The 24,824-nt window shown below is 37.0% G+C and overlaps 1 protein-coding gene across 4 annotated transcripts; it reads left to right on the top strand.

Moving 5' to 3' along the window:
• The first annotated feature begins 1,683 nt into the window (after positions 1-1,683).
• Positions 1,684-21,166, top strand: WDR48 (WD repeat domain 48). Of its 4 annotated transcripts, none has more exons than XM_029084498.1 (18): positions 1,684-1,820; positions 3,329-3,405; positions 3,710-3,767; positions 3,883-4,012; positions 7,948-8,036; positions 8,928-9,029; positions 9,398-9,622; positions 11,018-11,092; positions 11,438-11,540; positions 11,843-11,940; positions 13,825-13,932; positions 14,335-14,431; positions 14,957-15,052; positions 17,210-17,315; positions 18,780-18,867; positions 19,414-19,490; positions 19,803-19,995; positions 20,618-21,166. In XM_029084498.1, exons 2-18 carry the CDS (start codon positions 3,350-3,352, stop codon positions 20,711-20,713), a joined length of 1,797 nt encoding a protein of 598 aa, XP_028940331.1. In that variant the 5' UTR covers positions 1,684-1,820; positions 3,329-3,349; the 3' UTR covers positions 20,714-21,166. The 4 variants fall into 4 exon arrangements, with proteins under 4 accessions (XP_028940331.1, XP_010164287.2, XP_028940329.1 ...); XM_010165985.2 differs by having other exon boundaries at positions 3,329-3,407; positions 3,685-3,767; XM_029084496.1 differs by having other exon boundaries at positions 1,799-1,820; positions 3,333-3,407; positions 3,685-3,767.
• Positions 21,167-24,824: the final 3,658 nt, after the last annotated feature.

Here is a 24,824-nt window from a genome sequence, read left to right as displayed (position 1 = left end):
AACAATATTATGTGTGATTGATGGTGTCTTCTCTCAGTAACGTCTCTGAAGCTGTGTCTGGGTGGAGACTTGAGCATGGATAGCAAGAACATTATGGATGAGTCTGGAATGGGTGAGAGAAGCCAAGAATGTTGGAAATTAGGACACAATCTGAAATTGGGAGGAAGAGCTGTGACTCTGCAAGGACTGTGAGTGGCTAGCAAAGACTGTGAGCAAGAAGTGCTTTAAGAGCACTGGGATATAACATAATAAATATAGTAAATGGACTTGTGGAGTGGTAATGGAGAGTATTAGGGCAGAAGGATTCAGGAGGCTCTTAATTTTGATCCTTCAGTGTTACTCTATAGAGCTGTTGCAGCTGTTTCTAAAATGGAGAGTAGGACTGACTGCATGCTTTCTAGAAGCACCAGTTTTCTTACTGTGCTGCACTGGGACGGGTTAATTCAGTGGAGGTGTTGCCCACATTCACCAAATAGACCTGTCAGTTCTTGCAGTATTAGAATTTTAGATGCTGTAAAATGTTTCTCCAATGATAAGGACCACTGAACCTTTTGTTTAATTTGTTGGTTTGTGCGACTGGGTCCTGGAAAAGATTTTCTTTATACTGCTGTAATGCAGTTATTGAAGTGAAAAATTGCTTTCAGATCTCTAGCCCAAGACAACTCCTTGAAAACATTTTCAAAACACTGGTACTTGTGTATCCAAATGATTCCTGCTTTTTGCTGTGGGCAGATTGGATTATACCAAGCCTAAAATTTTACCTTGTTTTTCTCATTATATTTTATAGAATCTGGGAAGGAGCATAGCTGTCAGCTTCCCCTCCTTTATGTGTGGGGGCTTTCCTCAGAGTAATACATAAACCCTGTGTAAACCCTGTGATCAGGAGAGATGCAGCACAGTGTGAGTGAGGTAGCCCTGAAGAAGCTGCAGTGCCTTATAATAATGTTTGCTGAACAGAAATAATGGAGAGTGCTGTAGCCTTTGCAGTATGTCTCCTTAAATCTCTTTTTTTAGTGTTTCTGAACAAAACAATGAGATATACAACATAAACAACAACCTATACACACAATACGGTCAAATACAGAAAGAGAGAAACTAAAGGAATAACTTACCTGAAAAAAGCAGTAAATATTTGTACTTAGTATATTAGAAAGTAGGTAGTTTTAAAAATACTGGCTTCAAAATAATAGCAACAGGTGAAATAGCTAGAATCTGTGTCTGCAGTCTTTCAGTGCTTTGTAATCCTTAATGACTGTATCCTCTCCCTTGTGAGTCTGGGAAATACTGTCCTCCCAGTTACAGAAACTATGAAACCTGCTTGGGAAGTGAGACACAAACTCGGTGTGTTGTCTAAGATCACCCAGAGTATCTGTGCAGAGCAGGGAATCGGACTAAGGATTCTCTGGGTCTAAGCTCAAGTTGTAATGATTAAATAATCCTTTGGGCTTCAATTCTAGCACTGCTGATATCTTCTCTATGATACTTCCCCATTTTCAGGGTCTGGGGGGGAATGGCTGAGATAACATTGGTAACTCTCAAATTGACAGACTTATTGAATGCTTCTAAAACTCTTAATATTTTCTACCTGAGAACCTCACAAAGATTAAATTAGATGTTAGTGTTTTATGGCCAAGTCAATATCTTAATACCGTAATTGGATTTGTGGAAATGGATTTTAGGTCTCCTATGTGATTAGAGATGAAGTGGAGAAGTATAACCGAAATGGGGTAAATGCACTTCAGCTGGATCCAGCATTAAATAGACTCTTCACCGCAGGCCGAGACTCTATTATAAGGATATGGAGTGTCAATCAGCACAAGGTAAGTCAAGGGAGGATTCCTACATTTAAACCAGTACTTTTTTTCAAATTATCATGCTAGTAAGCTGCCTACAGGTAAACATATACTTTTTGAACAACTACCAATTATTATGCTACGAAAATAATTTTGATGTTGCTCAAATAGTAACAAAATATGTGGGATTTTACAAACCTGCATTTGGGCTTATCCTCCAGAGAACTAGTCACAGCTGAGAGAAAAAAGGTTTAATATAGAATTATGTAATGTCCAGTGATAAAGGAGACATAAATACAGTCACTAGGACTGTGTATATTCTGTTAGTTATGAACATACATTTTGATGGACTGTTAACTTTGATCAATGAATATTTTGTATATTTTGGAAGAATTTTGAGTCATCTCCCCTTTATTGTTATCCTTACTTTGAAGGAAAAAAGGAAGCATCGATCAGACTCTTGTTTGTCCGCTTACTCTCACCATTGTGTTTAAACTAATAACTAAAAAAAGTTTATTAAAACTATATTGTGTTGAGGAGAGAGAACTAAATTGGTAGTCACAGAATCACAGAATGGTTGAGGTTGGAAGTGACCTCTGGAGGTCATCTGGGCCAACTCCCCTGCTCAAGCAGAGCCACCTAGACCTGTGTCCAGACAGCTTTTGAATATCTCCAAGGATGGAGACTGCACAACTTCCCTGGGCAGCCTGTGCCAGCGCTCAGTCACCCTCACAGTAGAAAAGGGTTTCCTGGTGTTCAGATGGAACTTCCTGTGTTTTAGTTTGTGCCCGTGGCCTCAGGCCCCACTAATGCTGAGTAGAGGGGAATGATCACCTGTCTTGACCTACTGGCCATGCTCTGCCTAATGCAGCCCAGGATACCATTCGCTTTCTTTATGGCAAGGGCACACTGCTGGCTCATGTTCATCTTGATGTCCACCAGGAGCCCCAGGTCCCTTTCTGCCAAGCTGTGTTCCAGGTGGGTGGCCTCCAGCCTATGCTGGTGTATGGGTCCCACTGAACAACAGGGCAGTGTTAAGAACTTGAGCAGATCACTGGAAACCAGGGCTTCCACATGAAAGGTGCAGAACATAAAACTTCATGAAGTTCATGACTTGGAGAGATCCTGAGAGGTTCTTGTATTGTGTTTCGATTGTTGTGTTCCTCTCCCTGCAGAAGACGTCCAACCCCATAAATGCAGAAATAACAGTAGCTTGGCAGTCCCTTTTGTTTTACTTAGAAGTTTTTCTGTGATACAAAACCAAATGCTTTAAGGTGAAATTATATATGAAACCAAACTGTGAGTTTAAAATGTATAGTAATTCCACAGAAAGCTAATTTGTGATATCTTATATAGCTGCATAGTTCTTTCCCAAAAAGAAAAAAAAATCTGGAATAGTGACTTCAAGCAGCTCTACATTAGGCAACTTTTGATCCATTTGAAGGTTGAAGAAAATGTCACAGCAGGATCTGGTAGTCAGAATCTATTCCATTTGTGAAGAGATCTTATAATTTTTTTTTTTTCTTAATTTGCAGCAAGACCCTTATATAGCATCTATGGAACATCACACAGACTGGGTAAATGATATCGTGCTCTGCTGCAGTGGTAAAACATGTAAGTACTTAAATGATTGAAAACCACAGTATTCAGAAATTGTGTGTAAAAGTATTTTATCTACTGCTTTAATTATTTTCCATCTTTTCTTGGCACATAAAATTAATTCTTTGTGTGTTGTAAATTTGGTAAATAATGTGAGCACATGTTTTAATGAAAATTTAAATGTGTTTAGATATGATTCTTTTAATCTTTTTGAAAAGAAAATTAGAGTAGTGTGAATATGCTCTACAGTAATATATAAGCCATTAAAGTTTACTCTTTATTTCCAATTTAGTGATATCTGCTTCTTCAGATACTACTGTTAAAGTGTGGAATGCACATAAGGGATTTTGCATGTCAACACTAAGGACGCATAAGGTGAAAAACATTATCTGTAAATACTGTGTGTTATAACTGACAGTCTTTTAAATATTAAGCTGTAGACTTCAAATGGATAATATTGATTCTTGTTGTTATATTTACTTTATTGTAGGATTATGTGAAAGCCTTAGCATATGCAAAAGATAAAGAACTGGTAGCATCTGCTGGGCTGGACAGACAGATATTCCTCTGGGATGTAAATACTCTAACAGCACTGACTGCCTCAAATAACACCGTAACAAGTAGGTACCTAGGGAGGGGAGGCAAATGCAATGTGTTTTATTGAGTAGCATTATCTGTGAGATCCATTGAAGTTGATAGATACCAGTTTCTGTGTGTATGTTAAAAATGTGCAAGAAATTTTAAGGTGGTTTTCCTATGTACTCAGTCCATTTGTTGCATTATATAAAAGCTGAAAATCTAGAGGAGCCAACAGTCCTGCCATTTAGAATAGAGGGCAGGTCTCTTCAAACATTTTCTCCTGAAATGTAATGTGCTGGTACTCTCTGAAAGCTGATAGAGCTTTAGCTTGAGCAACTTTTTGCTCCTCAACTAACTTGTTATAGAAATTTTCCTGTAGGTTATTTGTCAGTGCACTTTCTGTGTATTATAATTTGGTTGGTTTTTGAGGGGGTTTTTTTGTTTGCAAAAGGTGCAGTACAGCTCCTAAAGCAGATAGATTTGATAAATGTATCAAGTTCTATCAGAAGAATAAAGTTACTAGATAAATCTAGATTTAAAATGTGTGTAGTAATGCTAAGCACTGATTACATGTAAGGATAGCATACTAGTGAGATCTAACTTGCTAGTTAGATGTTAGAACATGAGGGGAAACTGTCTGTAGATTCTACTTATCAAAGTTAATCTTTAATGTCATCATCGTTGTCTTTTAAGAAGTGGTCTGTCATAGAATCATAGAATGGTTTGGATTGGAAGGGACCTTAAAGATCATCCAGTTCCAACCCCCCTGCCATCAGCAGGGACACCTTCCACTAGACCAGGTTGCTCAAAGCCTCATCCAGCCTGGCCAAGAACACTTCCAGGGAGGGGGCATCCACAGCTTCTCTGGGCAACCTGGGCCAGTGTCTGACCACCCTCACAGTGAAAAACTTCTTCCTAATATCTAATCTAAACCTCCCCTCTTTCAGCTTAAACCCATTTCCCCTTGTTTTGTCATTAGTTGTCCTTATGAAAAGTCCTTCCCCAGCTTTCTTGTAGCCCCTTCAGGTATTGGAAGGCCGCTATAAGACTCCCCGGAGCCTTCTCTTCTCCAGGCTGAACAGCCCCAACTGTCTCAGCCTGTCCTCATAGGAGAGGTGCTCCAGCCCTCGCATCATCCTGGTGGCCCTTCTCTGGACTTGTTCTAACTGGTCCATGTCTTTCTTATGTTGGGGGCTCCAGAACTGGACACAGTACTCCAGGTGGGGCCTTCCTACTTCTCTATCCCAATAAAAACATAACAATAAATTATGAGGTTTTTCTCCTCATACAGCAATTCCCACTCTGCTTTCTGAGAATAGTCAAACTAGAGCTGGTTAAGTTTCTTTTCTGGGAAATATGACACTAGTCTTCAAGTTCAGTTAGATTTAATTGCTCAAGTGAATAACGTAAATCTTGGTCATCAGCATCCTGGTTTGTGTTGCCTTTTTTCACGCAGAATCACAGAATGTTAGGGATTGGAAGGGACCTCGAAAGATCATCTAGTCCAAAAAACACATAGTTTTACAATGTGTTTTTTCAGGAAGAGATCTAGTTTGACCACAGTGCGTTTTGCTGTGTGTAGGTAGGTTGGAAAAATAGTGTTCAAAGTGAGTGATCTCTTTCATTTTATAGGTAGCGTTGGATAAATGTTTAAACAGTAGCAGACTCTCAGATGTATGCATTGGGAAAGAACATACTGTCTTGCTACACTGCCACATTTGAATTTTCTAAATAAGACTACTTGCTTCCTCATTCATAGGTTAGGAGTGACTCCAGAAAAATCTGCAAAAGTAAAATTTGGAGTTGGCACAACAGACTTTTAATAAATTTTAGGAATATATGATTCTGTAAAGAAGAGGCAGGCATGTAGTTGTTTTGGTGTGTTTTTTTGAATTAATATTTTGGCTAATTCTGAAAAGCATTTAAATTTTATGGGTTTGGTAGCTTCTAAAACTAAAGGTGCATCCAGTGGGCAGAAAACTGTGTGTTTTACATTTGTTCTGTCTGCAGGACTTTTAATTCAAGTATAGTGTTATGCTGGAATGTCTGCGTAGCCTTCAGAAGAGTGAATGCTTCTAGTGAGCTGTGTTGGGCTGCAGGATAGTATTGGGATGGCACATGACTGCACATAACTGAATAGATTTACCTTATATTTACCAGAAGTTGGTTTTTTTTTTTCACTGAAAGTAGAATTATTTAATCAACAAACTTTGCTGATAACTGTAAGTTATGCTATCTTCTGGTTGAATAGGAAGTTTTTGAAGGAAGAACTTATTTCCTGGCTCACAGGAAAATTCAGCTGGGGTGGTGTGGGAGGATTTCTTGAAAACAACAGCGATACAGAACCTAAATGATTGAAGTGAATCCTAATTGGAAGACAGAGAATACTGAGGAACTGATGCTTGTTTTGAGACCAAGATCAAACAGAAATGGAGGCATTACCTCTAAGATGACAGAAGTAAATTTACATTTCTAGAGTCAGAGCAGTAATGCTTCATGAGGGGGAGGAAGGGCAAGCGGGGGAGCTGTTTGTCTTTTTCTAGTGCTCCCAACTAACAGTGTTTCTGTTGGGGAAAAATGCAGTATATGTCCTTAAAGAAGCTGCTTTTCCTCAGTCCTTTCAAACAATATTGATTTTTTTCAGAGTGCAAATGCAGATTTTTCTTATGCATTAGTTTCCTGTCTGATTACAAGGAAGCAGTGTACACAAGTCAGCATTAAAAGGAAGCCTGTTTTTAAAGTGGCTCACAGTCAGCATAGCCATGATTTAAATTAAGTGGAGAGATTTTGCTTTTGGGAGGTAGTCCCTTCCAGAAGAGGGTGGAGTTGAACTTTGCTTTTGTGCTGGCATAAATCTTGCTTCTGTACACTTAAGAGTCTCTCTTCCATTCCTGATGTCCAGCTTGTGATTACTCTGTACGTTATCCTTTCATAAATTATTATGGTTGTTGAACAGTGTGCTAATAACCTTCAAGAGTTTTCAGTTCTACTTTTAGACATCAACTGTTCTCTGGGGACAGTGGAAGACTATCACTTTCTTTTGGCTACAAATAATAGATTTCATTTGAAAGTTTACATTTGGATAGCCATAACTAGTGGTTAAGAGGACCCTGAAGTAAAGCTGCATAATTCTTCCACTGTGACAAAATGTTTATTATACTGGATCACAAATACTGTGATAGAAACTTATTTCCATAATATACATAAATCATTATATAAAGTTTCACATTTTTGCTGGCAATACAGTTTGTTGCTGTTCTCAGCCTTTTTGGCATACTGATTGTATGGTTTTGAGGCTTGATGAATGCCTAAAGGTGCTCTCTGAATAAATAATTTTCATTTGCTGTGTCTGTGCAGTTGAGGGATTGGTACTTTAATCTGTCCAAAAGTAGATTAGGCTGGATGATACAGAATTCCTCAACTCTCATGGTAGCTGTGATGCTAAGGAGTTGCCATATGGTTTTCACAAACACAGAGGCAGCATCCGTGCTCAAGTAATACATTTGAGCACTGCAGTGTAACTTCAGTAATGTATCTCTGCTGAGCTAAGAGAAGAGCTTTTAATATATAATGTAGAATTTTACTGGTACTTGGCTTGGGAAAAAACCTCTGCACTTAAATCCAAATGGTAAGCATTATAAGATCATGTAGAAGTATCATTCTTGAATAAAGTAGTTGGGGAGAGCAAGACTACCTTGATGGTCCTGCTACTGAAATATGGTGCCAGAAGAGCACCAGGATTGTAATGACTAAGTCTGCAGGGTTACTTGGTTTTTATGCAGCAGTAGATTAAGAATTTGGATGGAGTCTATAGTCTTTCTTTTATATAAAGCAACTCTATATATGGGGTAGAGTGGCACTGTTTTCATGGATCAAAGGGTATTAAAATACCCTAAAAAAAATATTTTTGAGTGAATAATTATGTTTTTCAAATGACAACATTAAAACTGAAAATGTAAATTTTATTTTGAAATAGCTTCTTCCCTGAGTGGGAACAAAGACTCTATCTACAGCCTTGCAATGAATCAAATGGGAACAGTTATTGTATCAGGGTCCACTGAAAAGGTAAGCAAAACCCTGGTAAGGCTCATTCAACTTCAGTTCAAAGTTTAGCATAAAGAGACAATTTTACTAATTTTCAATGTCATGGCTGTAGCAGCTTTTGTGTATTTAATAGTGAGAGCAGACACTTTTTTAAGTGGGAGTGTAAGATGCAAATACCCGTCTCAGTCTGAAGATGTGTATATAGCCACGTAGCTTTAATACACAGATGAGACAATCAGATCATCTTGTGTAACCCTTTCTCTCAGAGATCATTATGTTTCACCACAAGAACTCTGATTTTGGGGACATGTTACTCAGATGACTATAAAAACTGAAGCAGATGCCACAGGTAAGAAAGAAGTGGTGCCAGCAATTTGTAAGACTGCTGCAGGAGGTAGGAAATGAAGTGAGCTAATGAAGTTCAAGTGTTCCCAAGAGATAGCCCTTGCTCTTTGTTGTAAAGAAAGATGAAACACCCTAAAATCCCCTGTGAGTTGTTTTGTTGGGTTTGTTTTTTTTTTACCTAATCTAACCTTGAGAGAATTTTATTTCTAAGTCAATTTAAAAAAGAAAATAGGATATGCCAGCAAAGTATCTGAGAGGATTCTCAGAATCTTTTTTTTTTTACCCACATCACAGTATCCTGTTTCTAGTCACTTCCATTCTTTAATTTCTTAAGAAGACAGAAAAGGCAAAATTATAATTAAGCAAAGAAAACAACACCTGATTATTAGAGGTGGATAAAATTTAGTTATGTCCATCGTGTACTAATGAAGTATATTTTTGATAATAGGTGTCTGCATGTTTAGAATAAAGGTCAGTTTATTTGGAAAGACTTAATTTTCCATAGAGAAAATGTGGTGGTGGGAAAAAAATGTGTCAATTCCAATTATCCAATGTTTATGTACGTAGGTTCTAAGGGTGTGGGATCCGAGGACTTGTGCAAAACTAATGAAACTCAAAGGGCACACAGACAACGTCAAAGCTTTGCTGTTGAACAGAGATGGTACCCAGGTATGTGCTTTAACCTGAGGCAGAGGCATTTTACAGAATGCAGAAATGCCATTAGTCTTTTTCAATATAATTATTTTGTGTCACAGATTACAGAATTATTAACAAGTATTTTACAGATATTTAGTGATTAAGGGAGGGAGGCTGGTAGGTGAAAGCTCAGTTTTATTACAGGTCAACGTGGGTATGGAGGGAGTGGTTTATATAAAACGTCTGGAGATCGTGACTGGGCTTGTTAACTGCCAGTTTTCATTTAGCACTGTCTTAATGGAAAAGTATAACCATAAGAATTATGAAAGCTTTTTATGGAAAAAGTGATTTTTAAAAGACTTAAATACCTGCTTGATTTAAGTATGATGGTTGTTGCTCAGTGTCTTTCAGGCAGCTCTGATGGGACTATCCGCCTGTGGTCCCTTGGGCAGCAGAGGTGTATAGCCACATATCGAGTCCATGATGAAGGTGTTTGGGCTCTGCAAGTCAATGAAGCCTTCACTCATGTTTATTCAGGAGGAAGAGACAGGAAGATTTATTGCACAGATTTACGAAATCCTGATATCCGTGTGCTTATCTGTGAAGAAAAGGCACCGGTTCTTAAGGTAATTGATTTTAATTCAGAGAATGGTTGAGGTTGGAAGGGACTGTTGGAGGTCATGTGGTCCAATACCCCTGCTCAAGCAGGGCCACCTAGAGCTGGTTGGCCAGGACGGTATCCAGATGGCTTTTGAATATCTCTAACCATGGAGACTTCACAGCCTCTTTGGGCAACTTGTTCCAGTGCTCAGTCACCCTCACAGTATCTAAGTGTAGTTGTATTGTATTGTCTAATGAAATAGTGGCTTGTGGTATACGGTAATAAACGAATGTGTATTTGGTAACAAGTGTTACTTGTTACTACACCACATCTTCAGTGTATTGACTTTGTCTCCTAAATTATATCTGGCACTTAATTATCTGAAGAAGGTAAATGCCTGGCATCTACCTAAAATATGCCAATTCAAGTATTACTGAAACTGAATATGCTTCAAACATGAAAAGTTATTTTTACCAGACTAGTATGATTTTGAGAAACTAAGCTGACATTACCAAGGCTTTAGACTAAAGTGGGTGTTTCTTAGCAGCCATATGTATGCACAGGACCCTGTTAGAATATGTTGCATACTCATGGGAACCAGGAGTAAAATTTATTGTCAGTTTTTTGAACACCTAAACATGATATTTTCTTAACTGTGGAAAACTGCATGCACAAGTCTGAGTCTTTTGAAGAGACTACTCTTTGGATTTTTTTTTTTAGCAGTCTCTACCTCTAGATTACATGACCTTGGAACATGCAGGTGTATAAGGAGTGTGCAGTTGAAACAGATACCAGTGTATAAGCAATCTGGCTTTCCTTATGAGTTAACTCTGGCTTAGAGTGTTCAGATAAAAATCTGGCTATATGGCTGTAGTTTTGAAAAAGACAGAATCTGAGAAATTGCAGTTCAAAATGGAAAATGAAGTCAGCTGTACAAAGATCAGAAGGCATCTCTAATATATTGGCCACAGTGATTCGTTATTGTCCAAGAAATGTAATAGCAGAGCCAAACATAATCAAGTTCTGCATTTTAATCAGTACAGAACTTCTTACATTCTCTTTTTAACCATATGAAGTATATGAATACAGAGTAATTCAGAAAATATTTTACTTATCAAACTGTCCACTAGACAAGGTTGCATCATGCTAGAAGCAACTTTAAATACTGACTGTTTAGACACATTGCATCTAGTATTGTCCATGTCCAGAATTTATTTATTTAATATTTGAAACAATTTCTCTGGAGTTTCAAGAATTGCAGCTTAGTTACTTTTCATTTAAACTTTATTTCTTTAGTAATCTGAAAGTAGTGCTGAGATACATGCAAGTATGGGAACAGTTCTACATAGAGTAAATATTAATTGAACATAGGAAAATGAAGTTAAGCATGCCTGAGAGTTTTTGTGGTTTCATTATTTAGATGGAACTTGATAGATCAGCTGATCCTCCTCCAGCACTTTGGGTTGCAACAACTAAATCCTCTGTGAATAAATGGGTAAGTGATAAATGTTACACTCTGTGAATTCAATTAAGTAGTCGTGGGATTTGCAATCTTAGTTGGGCAACTGTTGGACTGCTGCTTGGAGTTTGACTGTGACTTGCTATGATCTGTAAGCTTTCTCTAAAAAAATCATAAAATGCTAATATTGAAATTGATCAAAAGACATTAAGCTTTGAATTACTTCCTTGCTATCTATTTATGCTGCTTTTAGAAATAAATTATCTTAGCACTGGACACTTGGCATCTAAATGGCAGCATGAACTGGCAGTTGTTACTCAGAGATAAAAGCAATGTATATAGGTTATTATGAATCTGTCATTATTTTGTTTCTTTTTTTAGACTTTGAAGGGAATTCATAATTTTAGATCATCTGGAGATTATGATAATGATTGTACCAATCCTATACCACCCCTATGTACACAGCCTGACCAAGTTATAAAAGGTAAACAGCTGTCTTCCAGAGAACCTTATGAAATCTGTTTTCATTAGCAGAAGTGGTAGATCTTTAAAACTGGCTCATATTTTTAGGTACTTGCTACTATGGTTTCAACTGAAACAAAGACAATGTGGTTTTCATCTATCTATTGTTAGTTACAGTTAAAATAGTGTTCAAACCTCGGAGATACCCAAGTCTTACATGAAATAGTGAAACCAAAGAACAATCACACATGTCGTGTTATATGGTTTAGTATAATATTAGAACAAAAATCACTGCAGTGACCTTAATTCTTGTTCATTTGCCAGGGGGTGCCAGTATTATTCAGTGCCACATTCTTAACGACAAGAGACACATATTAACCAAAGACACAAATAATAATGTGGCATACTGGGATGTCTTGAAGGTAAGTATATAATTTTGGATTTAACTTCTACTCTTGGATGACTAATTATTTTGTACCTTTTATATATATATTATTTTTAGTGCATGAGATTCCTATGGTAGAAAATAAGTCATCTTTCTGTCCAAAGACATAATGCAAAAATTGCTATTTGAGAAGCTTGCCTGATGTGAGGCTTAAATCATTCACCTGAATTCAAGGAAGTATTGACATCTTAATTCACCTGAAATTCAGACCCTTGGATTCTCTCCTGAAACTAATAGTAGTGTTTGTTTTGATTGGGTTTTGTTTCCAAGAGGGCTCATAGAGGCCCAGGGGCATGTGTGCCCAATGCAGTATGGAACAGGATAAGAAAGCTTGGCCTGCAAAAGGGAAAGTTTTGCTTCAGGTCCTGCTACAAACCCACAGATCCCAGGAGAGTGTGCTGGTGAGTAGTCTGTGGATTACTCCAAGAGCATGGACTCACCACTTCCCTTGTTAGCTGGCTAGATAAGGAGGACTGGAAGGAAAGTTAGCAGAAGGAGGCGTGGCTCGCCCCTAATGTTACTTGCTCCTGTGAGAAGAAAGAGACTTGGCGTGGCATTTCTTTATCTTGCTTTACCCAATGATTGGTCAGAGGAGAGGGAAAAGAATGCAAAGAGAAAGGAAGGACTGGAATCCCAGATCAGTGAGAATTTCAAGTCAGGAATTTCTTCTCTTGCAAAATCCTATTTGAAATTCTAAATCACTGAACTATGCAGTGCTCCAGCCACCATTCAGTAATGAAGTAAAGCATACTTAACTAATTTACTGAGCTACTGACTGAAGTGAGAAAGAAGGGAATTAACTTGGAGAATATAGATTTGTACTAAAAATTATCTAGATGATGTTTGCAGAAAAGTTAATAGTTTTTCTTTCTTTTGGTTTACAATTGATAAATGTTTAAGTACAGTGATAGATCTCGGAACTGAAGTAAAATGCTAATATTAATTTGTACTTTCAGTCAGATCTTCCCTTTTGTTATTAGGGTTTCAGAAGCATCTCTTAGATATGTTGAAATACATATTCACTTTAGAGACGGGGTTACTTGCCAGCTCAAAGTGTCATCTAATGTGTAGGATCACTGCACCCTAAAGCTGAGACTCTTTATTGAGGATGCTGGAAGAGGGAGGTTTTCTTACCTGTAGCTACATCCTTCAGTCTTTTCTTCCTGTAACTTTTCCTGGATTTGGGGGAAATAAATCTTCCAAGGTTACATTCCTTAGAGTGTGCATAGAGCAAAAAGTTTTAAAAGCTTCCTTTTATTAAAAAAAAAAAAAACAACAAACCTAATAAAGTTTCAGGATTACTCTGCATGTACATTACAAGAATTTGGATGTTAGCAGACTTACTTGAGGAACTTCAGAAACAAAAGTATAGATTAACTAAAACAGGAAAAAAGAATCTGCACACAAATTCACTCACTGCTGGTCCCATTGCAGTAGTTGAGCTGAATTTGTTGCTAGATTTGCAACAAATACTGGCATTTGATGGAGGCTTGTACTGAAATACTGAGGTGGAGAAGAATGACTGAGGGTGTTAGAAGAATGCTATCTGCGCAGTGATAGGCAAAATGGTTTTTTATTTATGTGAAGTAATACTTCTATACCTTTCCACTAGCTTGATGCCACTACCTCAGAAAAAAATAATAAATAAATAATAAAAATTGCTTACCACATAAACTATTGTTCAGTTTTTTGAGAAAAAATTTGAACCTTTAACTTGTGTGTTTCTGGGCTGCAGTACTCGTGGAGAAATCGTGAGTAGTAATCATTCCAAGTGTGTATGAAAGTCAAGTAAAAGATTTGAATTGTTGATATGGCTCAATGCTCAGAATTTTAAAACCTGTGTATTTCTTTTACTGTACAGGCATGTAAAGTTGAAGACCTTGGGAAAGTAGATTTTGAAGAAGAAATTAAGAAGAGATTTAAAATGGTGTATGTGCCAAACTGGTTCTCAGTGGACTTGAAAACTGGGGTGAGATACAACTCCTAAATCTGTTGCTCTGGTGTCATTTTTTATATATTTTCATGAACTGTTTGTTCACAAAGGTTTTAGTGTGCTCCAAGTTTTGAAGAATAATCATCATTTATTTGATGGGTTAGATTTCTTTTGAAGCAAAACAACAAATTTTAACTCAGCTCTTAATAATCTGAATAACAGATTTTAAATTTATTTATTTTCCTCATGGTATGGTCAGTTTAAATCCACCAATACCAATTATTAAGTAATACAATTTGGTAAACAAAGTGTGCTAACACACATTTAGAAATTCTTTGTTTTGTATTCCCAGCTAAGTATGAACAAAATAAATTTATAGACTCGTTTAATACAAAACAACTATTGCAATTCCTCTTCCTGGTGGTCTTTTTCCAACAGATGTTGACAATTACTTTGGATGAAAGTGACTGCTTTGCAGCCTGGGTTTCAGCAAAGGATGCTGGATTTAGCAGTCCAGATGGTTCTGATCCAAAATGTAAGTTTTAAGTAATAGTAATGTTTTATTGAGACAAAAAGGCAGAATAAATTCCACTATTTATGTTTCAGAGTGTTTGAGTGCCACATATGTCAGTAGCTGGTTGGATTTGAGGGCTTATTTTCTTGAAAATAAATTCTGCAGAGGATTCTCCAATGAGAATGTTTGCTTTTTTCTGAAACTTTTCAGTCATGTTCAGGTTTTTTATTGAACTTGGGTTTCAACCTTCAAGAAGCAAAAGGGGAAAAGTAATATTCCTAAACCTGCAACTATTATGTAATCTAGAGAATGTTGTAGCATGTGAGTGATCCAACAGCAGTGATTCTAAAATCAGCTTTTTCTGGAAGATTGTAACGTGTAGCTGTGAGATTGTGATATCCAGATTTTTGTGCCCATAAATAGCTTGTTTTGGGAACAGAAAAACTCAGACTTTTGGGAAAGTTTTAATCTATGGATCAAATGTAGAATATTATGATGCCAATGTTTTCTGCATAACTGAAGTTCTGCCTCACTATGTCTTGACAGTAAACCTTGGAGGGCTTCTGCTACAAGCCCTTCTGGAGTATTGGCCTAGAACACACATCAATCCAATGGATGAAGAAGAAAATGAAATAAATCATGGTTAGTATTTTAATATTTCCCTTTTTTAGGATCTGTTAATACATTTTGTGTGTTTATATTTCTGTTTCTTTAACAGTTACAAGTTGACTTACTGTCTTATAACTGTCTCTGTATGTATTATAGACTAAGTTTTTTTTAATGCTTTTAGATTTGCTTTACACCAAAATTTGATGAGTAGCTTTCTTCTTCTGAAAGTGTCAGAAAAAATCTTAAGAACTCTAGTCTGTAAAAAAGTAGGTGAATAGATGATTCTGAAGTTACAGGAACTTGATGCCTAGATGAAAAACAATTACTGGCAAAACTAAGGCTTGACTTGGAAAAGAAACAGCCCAAATAATGGCAGCAAAGAGCAATAGTTCAGTTATTCAACATTAGCCAGTATTCTCTTGACATAATTCCAATTTGCTTCTAGGTATTATGAAAAATATAAAATAACAGAATGATTTATTGGAAAAAATGTATTCAGTGGATATTAGAATAGTACATGGTTAGGTCTATAGAAAATCACCTTAAAGGGTGGTGTTTTAAGGTAATAATGCTAAGACTAATCAGGCATGAGATAGAAAGCACAGCTAAGTAGAATGTTAAATAGTAACTGAATTTGGCAGAATGAAAGACTAAATAACTCCTAAGTTTGTGGTTTATTTTGAAATGAATTCAGCCCAGATCAGAGTTGACTGAAAAGTCTTGTCTTTGGCAATTAAGAAATTACTTTCTACAGATAATGCAATTAAGAAAACCGCGAGTTCAGCAATATCTTGCCATTTTGTGACAAAGATTGTGCCAAGAGTTAGCTACTTCTTTCAAAATTGATCTCCAGGGAGGATTACAGCACTTGGCAGGCTTTTCTGAGAAAGTTGCTGATTCTCATGGTTTTGTGTGTTGGCAGTCTACAGCTTGAGAGCCAGACAGTATATGGGAAGTATAACTCTGACTTTTTTTTATTGTTGGAACACTGGTGCTGTATTTCTCTGAAGAGTTGTGGATTAGTGGCATGTTTAGAATATTTGCTATAGACTCAGTCTTCATTTTCCTTTTCAAAAGTAACAGCAAAGAAACTGACGCTGAACAGTGACTTAAGAAGATAAAATGTATCTGTTGGACTCTGAAATTTGTGTAAGACAAGCACTTAAATATCCATGTGTACATGTGTATATGTGCAGTATTACTCCTATCAATTGTCAATAGAACTGTTGTGAAGAAATCTTTCAAGCTACAGGATTTTTCACTTGCTCTTCAGTGTCATATCCATCCCTTCTAAGAGAGAATAGATTTTCTTTTTTGATTTCTTCACTTGATACAATTTTTGGCCTTTCTTTCACTCTGTGTTGCTGGTCAGAAAGCTAAGGAATTATTCATCTCACAAGACTATGCCATTTAGATTTCTTATGTTGCTTGAATTCAACATAATGTTCAAATACAGTAATTAGATGCTGCTTGGTAATCAAGGTGATCTTTCTCAAGTGAGAGGAAGGCATCTAAATACTCCTATATAGTGTTTCAAGGTATCTAAATGATGACTAGAAGCTGTGCTCTTCAAGAGGTGCATAAATAGTGCTGCTTTTTCTTCAGTCATATCCTAAGCATCTGATGTGGAATCAAAATTTTTCAGTGTTTAAAACCATACTGCTATAACTAGCTAAAAATAAATTGAAAATTCAAAGAAATGTGGTCTGAGCTTTACTAGTACACTGTTTTGCTATCTGGCAAATCCAGGTAGAAGAGCAAAGCTAACATCCTTCAAAGTTCTGTACTGTCAGTGCAGGGGGAGTGGAATAGTCTCACCTCAGTGGAATCTCTTTAGTTGGTTTCTAATATTAGTATTGTGCAGTTTGACAAATCCTCAGAAGCCTATTGAGGAACTAGAGAAAATCAGTAATTGGGTTTTGGCTCATGAGTTCTATTATCCTTTTCTTAAAGGCTTTTGAAATAGCCCTTCCACAAACCTGTGTTGATCTCATTACTCTCTAGGGTTCCTTTTTCATATACTTGCCATATGTTGGAAATGGGGATTTTCTTAGTTTTTACGAAGCTTATGATTGTGTTAATTTATGAAATACATTAGCTGTAGGTGGAAAAGACACTTTTTGATCTAGTTATTGTGAATTTTAAGGCCTAGTCCAGTCTCACTGTTATTTATATTTTTTTTCCTAACAGTTAATGGTGAGCAGGAGAACAGAGTCCAGAAAGGAAACGGATACTTTCAAGTGCCACCACATACACCAGTTATTTTTGGTGAGGCTGGAGGACGCACTTTGTTCAGGTATAAAAACTCAAGAGTGTAAATTCAGTGGCTAAACAATCACTTCCTTTGTGCAAACAGAAATGTTATCAAAGTGTGATACTTAGCATCCATTTTGTACTGTATATTTAAGGCACACCCTTGACAGGCAAAATAAGCAGTTATTAATAATAATTTTGCGTTGTTCAACTGAGTATGTGAGTTTGAACATCAGCAAGGTGTGGGATTTTACAGTGGTAGGAGTTGTATGTTGTTCTTAGTTGTGTGTCATAGATGTTTTTGGATGCCCTCTTCCTGCAAACCAATTAACTGAAATTAGTTTTAGAATGAAATTGGGCTACTTCAGATTCTTGTAGAACTTCTTTTATGGGTCTGTTGTGCTGGTCTTTGAGCATTAATGACTTGGACAGAAGGTCCTACTCTTTAGAGTTGGTTTCTGCTCCCAAAATTATAGTTGATGATCCACTAGAAGGTCCTCTGCTCTGGCAGTTAGGAGCACAGGTTCTGCATGGTAATGTGTATGTACTGATTACCTTTCTATTTCTCTTCATTCTACATTGAAAAGCCTGTGATATATGATGCATCAGAGACAGTTTAATAGTGCTGCAAAACAAATGCCAAGCTTTCAAATAGTGTGAAGCATTTGATATTTACTGACATAGTAGATTTTTGCCGGGTGGGGATGTTTGATTTGTTGTTTTCGTTTCCCTGGGTGAATAGACCCAAAAACTATCGAATTTTCAGTCAGTAAAACAGGGTAACCTTTTTCAGCTTTGAAAACTGATTTTGTTTTGTTGTTTTTTTTTTCCCTGCAGTATCAGTGTATTTACATTGTAGTTGGGACTTTATATTTGCATCCATTCTGTACTGATGGATCTTTCATCTTGAGCTTGTTCTCAAGAGAACACTGGAAAGACACCATGGGAGGGAGCAAGCCATGCTTATTGGACCTAGAAACTGGCTTGCAGGAGTCTCTTGACAAAATTAATTGGAATGTATAAAATTATATGTGGCTTTGTTTCACCATTGTATGTACACATTTCTTAAAATTGTTTTTATTTTTTCCATTTGGTGAGAGCTTAGCAGACACTTTTCATAAAAGCTCATTTTTTTTTTTTCCAAGCAGAAAAGAATTGCCTTGTGCCAGGTGCCCTTCCCCTTCTCCTGACAGTTTGTACTTCAGCACACAAACATATGTGATCCATGAGCAAAGTAATTTTATACATTTCTCCATGCCATAGCCTATAGTCTCCTGAGATACTTCTCCCTGTTTCTGCTCTAGGGATCTGTCTTCTTCGTGCAGCTACTTTTTCTGGTCTTTATAGAAAATGTGATCACTTCCTCAATAAGTTTAATGATGTGAAGGGCCAGCTAACCAAGTTCAAGCTCCCTGCCCATTAAAAGGGATCTTCTTCTCCTGAAAGCTTTTAAATGCACATTACAATAATTGTATTTATTCACAGAGGGTATTTCTCTATGTCTTAGGTTATTATGTCGGGATTCAGGTGGTGAAACTGAATCTATGCTTCTTAATGAAACTGTGCCACAATGGGTAATTGACATCACTGTGGATGTAAGTACCATGTGCATAAATTTTGCTTTTATTTTTTTTTTTAACTACAGGATCTGAAATTACCTTTTAATTTTTTTCTCTGTTTGCATTTATAATAAGTAATCTCAAGGTCTGTATTCAAGACTCTTTGAGATTCATTATTTTTTTTTGTGTCCAGTTAAGGTATTTTTGCTCACTTCCTTTTGCCAGAAAGTCTTACAAAAATAATTCAAAGCACAGTGCATGATTGGTGGTATCCTTTTCAAGTGTGGAGCTCAGGAACAGAGAATATTCTTCATGTTGCTGCAGTCTTTTGATAGGGTCTAATTTCCTTTGAAATAAATGATAATTTATATTCAAAAGCTGGATGATACGTGCATCATTTAAATTGAAGCATCTCAGAAGTACAGGTAATTTGGAAGCTGACTGTAGTGGTTGTGTTGATTAAGAATCTGTCTTAGGTTTTGATAATTAGGAACTGATTATACTTCACATACCAGCTGGTGGAAATAAGTGCTGATAACAGTTCATCCTAAATTAACACTTTTCAAATTTGTTTCCTTCTAGAAAAATATGCCCAAATTCAATAAGATTCCCTTCTACCTCCAACCTCATTCATCATCAGGGGCAAAAACTCTAAAAAAGTAAGTAATGCATATTTGACTCTCAAAACTGCAGACAGAATTGCAAGCTCAAAAAAAAAAAATCTTTGGATAAGTAGATCATGTTATTCTGGATGATCCTGATGATTTAAGGGTTTTTTTAAGTTAATTTAAGTTTTTTAAGAATTAAGATAATTTAAGGGTTTTTTTTTTTTAAGAAAAACTATTAAAATTGTAATATAAAGAGCTTATCTGTGTACTTACATGGTTTTCTACAGATTAAGATATTGTAAAGATAAGAAATACAGTTTCTGAAGTTTTTTTTTCGTGCCAATCTTTGCTTACCTTATATAGAGACCGACTGTCAGCAAGTGATATGCTTCAGGTAAGAAAAGTGATGGAACACGTGTATGAGAAAATCATAAACTTGGATAATGAGTCTCAGACAACTAGCTCTTCCAATAATGAAAAAGCAGGAGAACAAGAAAAAGAGGAGGACATCGCTGTGCTAGCAGAGGAGAAGATTGAACTTCTGTGCCAGGACCAGGTAAGTTAGTTGAACGTGTTAGCCTGTGAACAAAACCACTGTCCAGCAATGAATCAGTTGTGAATTTCTCAGTACTGAGCTTGAAATATGCTAGAGATTATCTATTACCTTTAAAACTAAATGGATGTTTTGACATCATGTTAACTGACTGCTGACACAAGTTCAGACAGTTGCAGACAGCCAGATCAAAGAATTTATGTAGTATGCCTGTTTCATTTGGTCTGACTAGTAGCCTTTATAGGATTATGTACTCATACTCAACAAATGGACTTAATACAATTCCACAGAGTTCCATTTATATCATTTTTGGTATGTTTTTAATTCTACATTTCTAGCAAAGGTTAACATTTGTTCAAAATCATTATTTATCTAGTAAGGGTAATAAGTGCATGAAGATGAAATATTAGGGAGGTGACTGTAATATGAAGTTATGTTACATTACTCAAATCTTGCAGTAATGCCACAGATTTACTTGCTAGTTGAAAAATCTGAGCCTTTGCATGGTTCACCTTTGATGCTATTTCACCCATAGGATTGTTTCACCCAACCAGTGTGTTATATCTTTGAATTTCTGACAATCTGGCAGATGTGTAGAATAAAAGATGAATTTTTTGCTATTTAGGTTTTGGATCCGAATATGGACCTTCGAACTGTAAAGCACTTCATTTGGAAGAGTGGTGGTGATCTGACGCTTCATTATCGCCAGAAATCAACGTGAAGGGAGTGGTGGACCCAAATGGTTACTTATTTACTTGACCATACTGTACTGGTTCCAAGAGTAGTACTATAGAAGCCCACTGAACCCCTAAGATAGATGAGACTTTTAATGACTCAGTGTGGATGGAAAGTATACATTTAATTGAAGTGACTAATAGATCTGTAATATAGAGGAAAAAAAATCTATATGACTTAAACTAAAGTCTCTCCTAGTCTCAGCCAATGAGATGGGAAGTCCCCGAGTGGTTCGTGCTGTGTGAGGTGTACAGAGAATGGGTGATAATCCAGTGCAGACTTTTGCTTCCTCCTTTTTGCTTTTGTTTTTCCAGAACATAATATCTTCATCTGCTCACGCTTGATATGAAACAATTTTGTCCATATTAGTTGCTGTGTTCACAATATAAATCAGAACTGCACACAAGGTATTTTTAGTACATTCCATTTGTTAAGTTCCTACAATGATTACTCACAGGTTACTCAAACATTTCTACCACTTAAAGAAATTTGGAGAAGAAAACCAACAGAAAATAGGTATTGCACACTTGGAAGAATGGGCCCATTTAATTGCAATTGAAGGGTTAACATTGGATTTGTTTTAATACTGCAATGCAATTGTTACTTTAGAGAGCTATCAGCACGTGGAATAAGAACACTAGATAAATATTGTCACAGAGTCAGTCCAGTGATGCTGTGCATCATGATAGAGTGAACGTGCTTTGCAGCAACTTAGAGTTTTTTGTTTGTTTGTTTGTTTTTTTAAATATATATAACTACTTCCTGCACTGTGTCCTAGGTGTTTTAAAGACACACTAGTCTAATTTTTGGTAACTGTGCTCCAAAACTATGTGACATTTTGTTAAAACTTCAGACCATTCTGAAAATAACTTCATTTGTGTAATGTTAAACTTTAGAAACTTCTCAGCAGATTTCATATTCGTGATATAAAAATACTTCTTCTTCTTTTCCTAAGTTTTATATGCAGTTGTTCTTTTGTTATAGATTTATGCGGATCTTCTTTTCACTGTTATTTCTAAAAATCTGTGACTGTCATAGACTCATAGTAATCTTTTGTAGAGTTTAACTTATTGGGGGGAGGGGGTAAAGGCATTTCAACTTTTCATGACAAAATGTGGGGATGTCCCAGAAAACCATTTGTAGCCAGAACAAATTATAAATCCTCATAAAGAAATTGTGTAAAAAATTATTCTTGTCTGAAGCAGAAGCACAAGTGCCTTCAAAGGGCAGTATATTATTTGAGTTTCTTCAGGAGACATATGCTCTTGCCCTTCCTGTATCTTGCTGTCAAGATTTAGGTTGAGGCCTAAGGAAAGTCCCAATAAATTCTATTACTGGGATTGTATTGGTCAAACAAAAAGGAAAATATTTTTCATCGTATTTTATTTGAAAAAGTAGTCAAATCATTACCTTCTGTACTCTTAACCCAGCTAAACAAACTCATTGCTTAAACAAAAAAATATGGTTCAGAACTAGCTAGCATGTCTTTCTTTCCCTGTCTTTTGTGAGTCAGTTTCAGTTTTTAATCCCCAGTTTTGTATATGCTCAGTTTGACACAATTGTGCTGTAACTGCACATTTTTAGTGATACACGTGAATTAAATAGTTAAACAGAACTGTAACTTTTGTTGATAAATTGTCCTGACTTGTATTTATTAATAGCAAGGATCTATGTTTGTACAAGTAGGCACTGTTTGTTTGTTTGTTTGTTTGTTTTCTGGTTGTCTTGCTGTCCTGTCCTTAGAGTTGCTCCCAGTAATTTTGTTTTAAATCAGCCAAGGTTGTAAATTTTTTTTTATTTTTTTTTTTCCTCCCCTAACTATCCCAAAAATGCAGTTTCAGGAAAGACTGACAAAAGAGTCTGCAATGCCAGAAGGGTAAATGCTGTTTCACAGTTGTATAGAATAAAAGGCTTTAGTTAAAATACCTTCAAGTTGTTTTGTGTATTGGATCAATTATGCAAATTCAGAGCATGAACCGTTGCCGATTAATGGTTGTACTACAAAGGACATCAAGTAATGGAATGGTTGAAGTTAAGGCAGTGCCTTAACAAAGTCCCTGAAAGGGATAATATAGTTGGATATAAGAATTTAGCAGGCATGCAAGCCTTCAAATGCAAGCTCTGAGATCCCGTTGAGGTGGAGAATGTGCTCAGGTAATGCTGTTCACATGGGCAGCGCGTGCTTTTGTACTATGAAAATACATTGTGCTAACGCCAATGTAGTACATGAGAAAGGACAGCCCTGCCAGAAGTGACTCCTGCCAGCTGACACTGAGTTTTCTGGATGTGGAAAAGTTATAGCACTGTAAGAGACACATGGAAAGCCAAGATTGGGTTTCCTGATACCAAAAATGCCAGTACAGAATATTCAAAGCCTTGACTCAAAGTCAACTGAGCTGCTCTCGGAGAGGACACGGTAATTCAGTGACCACGTGTGGTCCCAGCGACTCACAGCATCCATCTTAGATGGAGTGTCAAGTGAGAGGAGGTTTTTGCTACTCCCTTTTCATTTCTGTCACCTTTTCTAGAATTGTGCTGTCTGTAAGAGTCCTGAAGGTAAGAGCAGGAGAGGTCCTGGCACAGTATTAAGGAGGTAATGTGAGAGTCACAGCTCACTGGGACATTGTGAACAGAGACAGAGCTCCAGTTTGCCAGAGTCATAGGAAAGGCTGCTGATTTGTAGAAGTGGGGTTTTTGTTTGGTTTTGGTTTTTAATTTCCAAGTTGATAATGGAAAGGAGTTGTAAATCTAAGATTCAGTAGTGTAACCTGTCTCCCAGAAAAACATTTAATTTGTCTATGGCAAGCAATTCTTTTTTTTCCTCTTCAGCTGGGGAAGTGCTGAGAACAGGAGAGCAAGGCTCAGCAGTTGCAGCTGAAATGCAAGTAACATCTTAGGAAGAGAAGAACTACTTGAAGGATCGGGGAGGGACTTTTTACAAAGGCAGGTAGTGAGGGGTAATGGCTTTAAACTGGAAGAGGGTAGGTTTAGATTAGATATTAGGAAGAAGTTCTTCACTGTGAGGGTGGTCAGACACTGGAACAGGTTGCCCAGACAAGTTGTGGATGCCCCCTCCCTGGAAGTGTTGAAGGCCAGGTTGGATGAGGCTTTGAGCAACCTGGTCTAGTGGAAGGTGTCCCTGCTGATGGCAGGGGGGTTGGAACTGGATGACCTTTAAGGACCCTTCCAACCCAAACCATTCTATGATTTAGCATTAACTTTTAGAAACACTAAAAAAATACTCAAGCCCTAGGCAGGAAATAATGTTGTAGTTCTACCTCATTGCCAAGTGGTGGGAAAATAAGGGACTTAGAATTTATTAGTTTGCCCATATTCCATGGGAGAGGGGCAAGCAGGGGACTGAAGTGGCCACCTTGGTCAGTCTGGAAAAGAGGAGTGTGGAGAGCTGCTCAGAGAACAGCTGTCCCATGGTTCACATCATGCAAGCTTAAGCGTGGGCATCTATTCAACACATTGATTTGAGAGTTGCTGACTCAGGGGAGAAAGGGAAGTTGCAGAGGTCAGTTTGCTGAGGCAAATTAGTGTGGAGGTGTTAGGGAAGAGGAGAGAGTGCATTTGCAGAAGGTGAAGGCATAGAGAGACTGTTAAGGAAATGAATCCAGTTACAGTGCTCCAGGTTTTGGCCAGTACATTACATCAAGGTATTACTTTTTCATTCACAGGGGTCCTGTTTGATTCAGATTTTATCCCTAGAAATTTCTTGAACTTGACATTTAGCATCAATCTTTAAGCACATGATCTTACGGTTGTACGTGTGCTGATGGCTCCCAAATGGAGCCCAGGTGGAGTTACTGCCCAGCAAGATAACAACTGTTAATGTGCACGTGCACACTTAAATATCAATGAAGTGATTGACTAAAATAGTTTCCTGTCCTATGTGGCAGAGGTTTTTCTGTAAGCAGCTGTACAAGCACTATGCAGACCAGAGGTACTGATCAGAGACTGGGTGGGACATGCCTGATCTCTCCCTGAGAATATTGTGGCATTGTTCTAACCATCTTTTTCATGGCACTGTGAATGCTGAATTACTTTTTGTAGCTTAGAAATATAACTTAAACCAAATAATTGCTTTGAAA

Source organism: Antrostomus carolinensis, unplaced genomic scaffold (assembly GCF_000700745.2).
Source record: "Antrostomus carolinensis isolate BGI_N321 unplaced genomic scaffold, ASM70074v2 scaffold22474, whole genome shotgun sequence".
Classification (NCBI taxonomy): domain Eukaryota; kingdom Metazoa; phylum Chordata; class Aves; order Caprimulgiformes; family Caprimulgidae; genus Antrostomus; species Antrostomus carolinensis.
The sequence above is the reverse complement of the archived record's forward strand: the minus strand, read 5'-3'. Positions and strand labels throughout refer to the sequence as shown.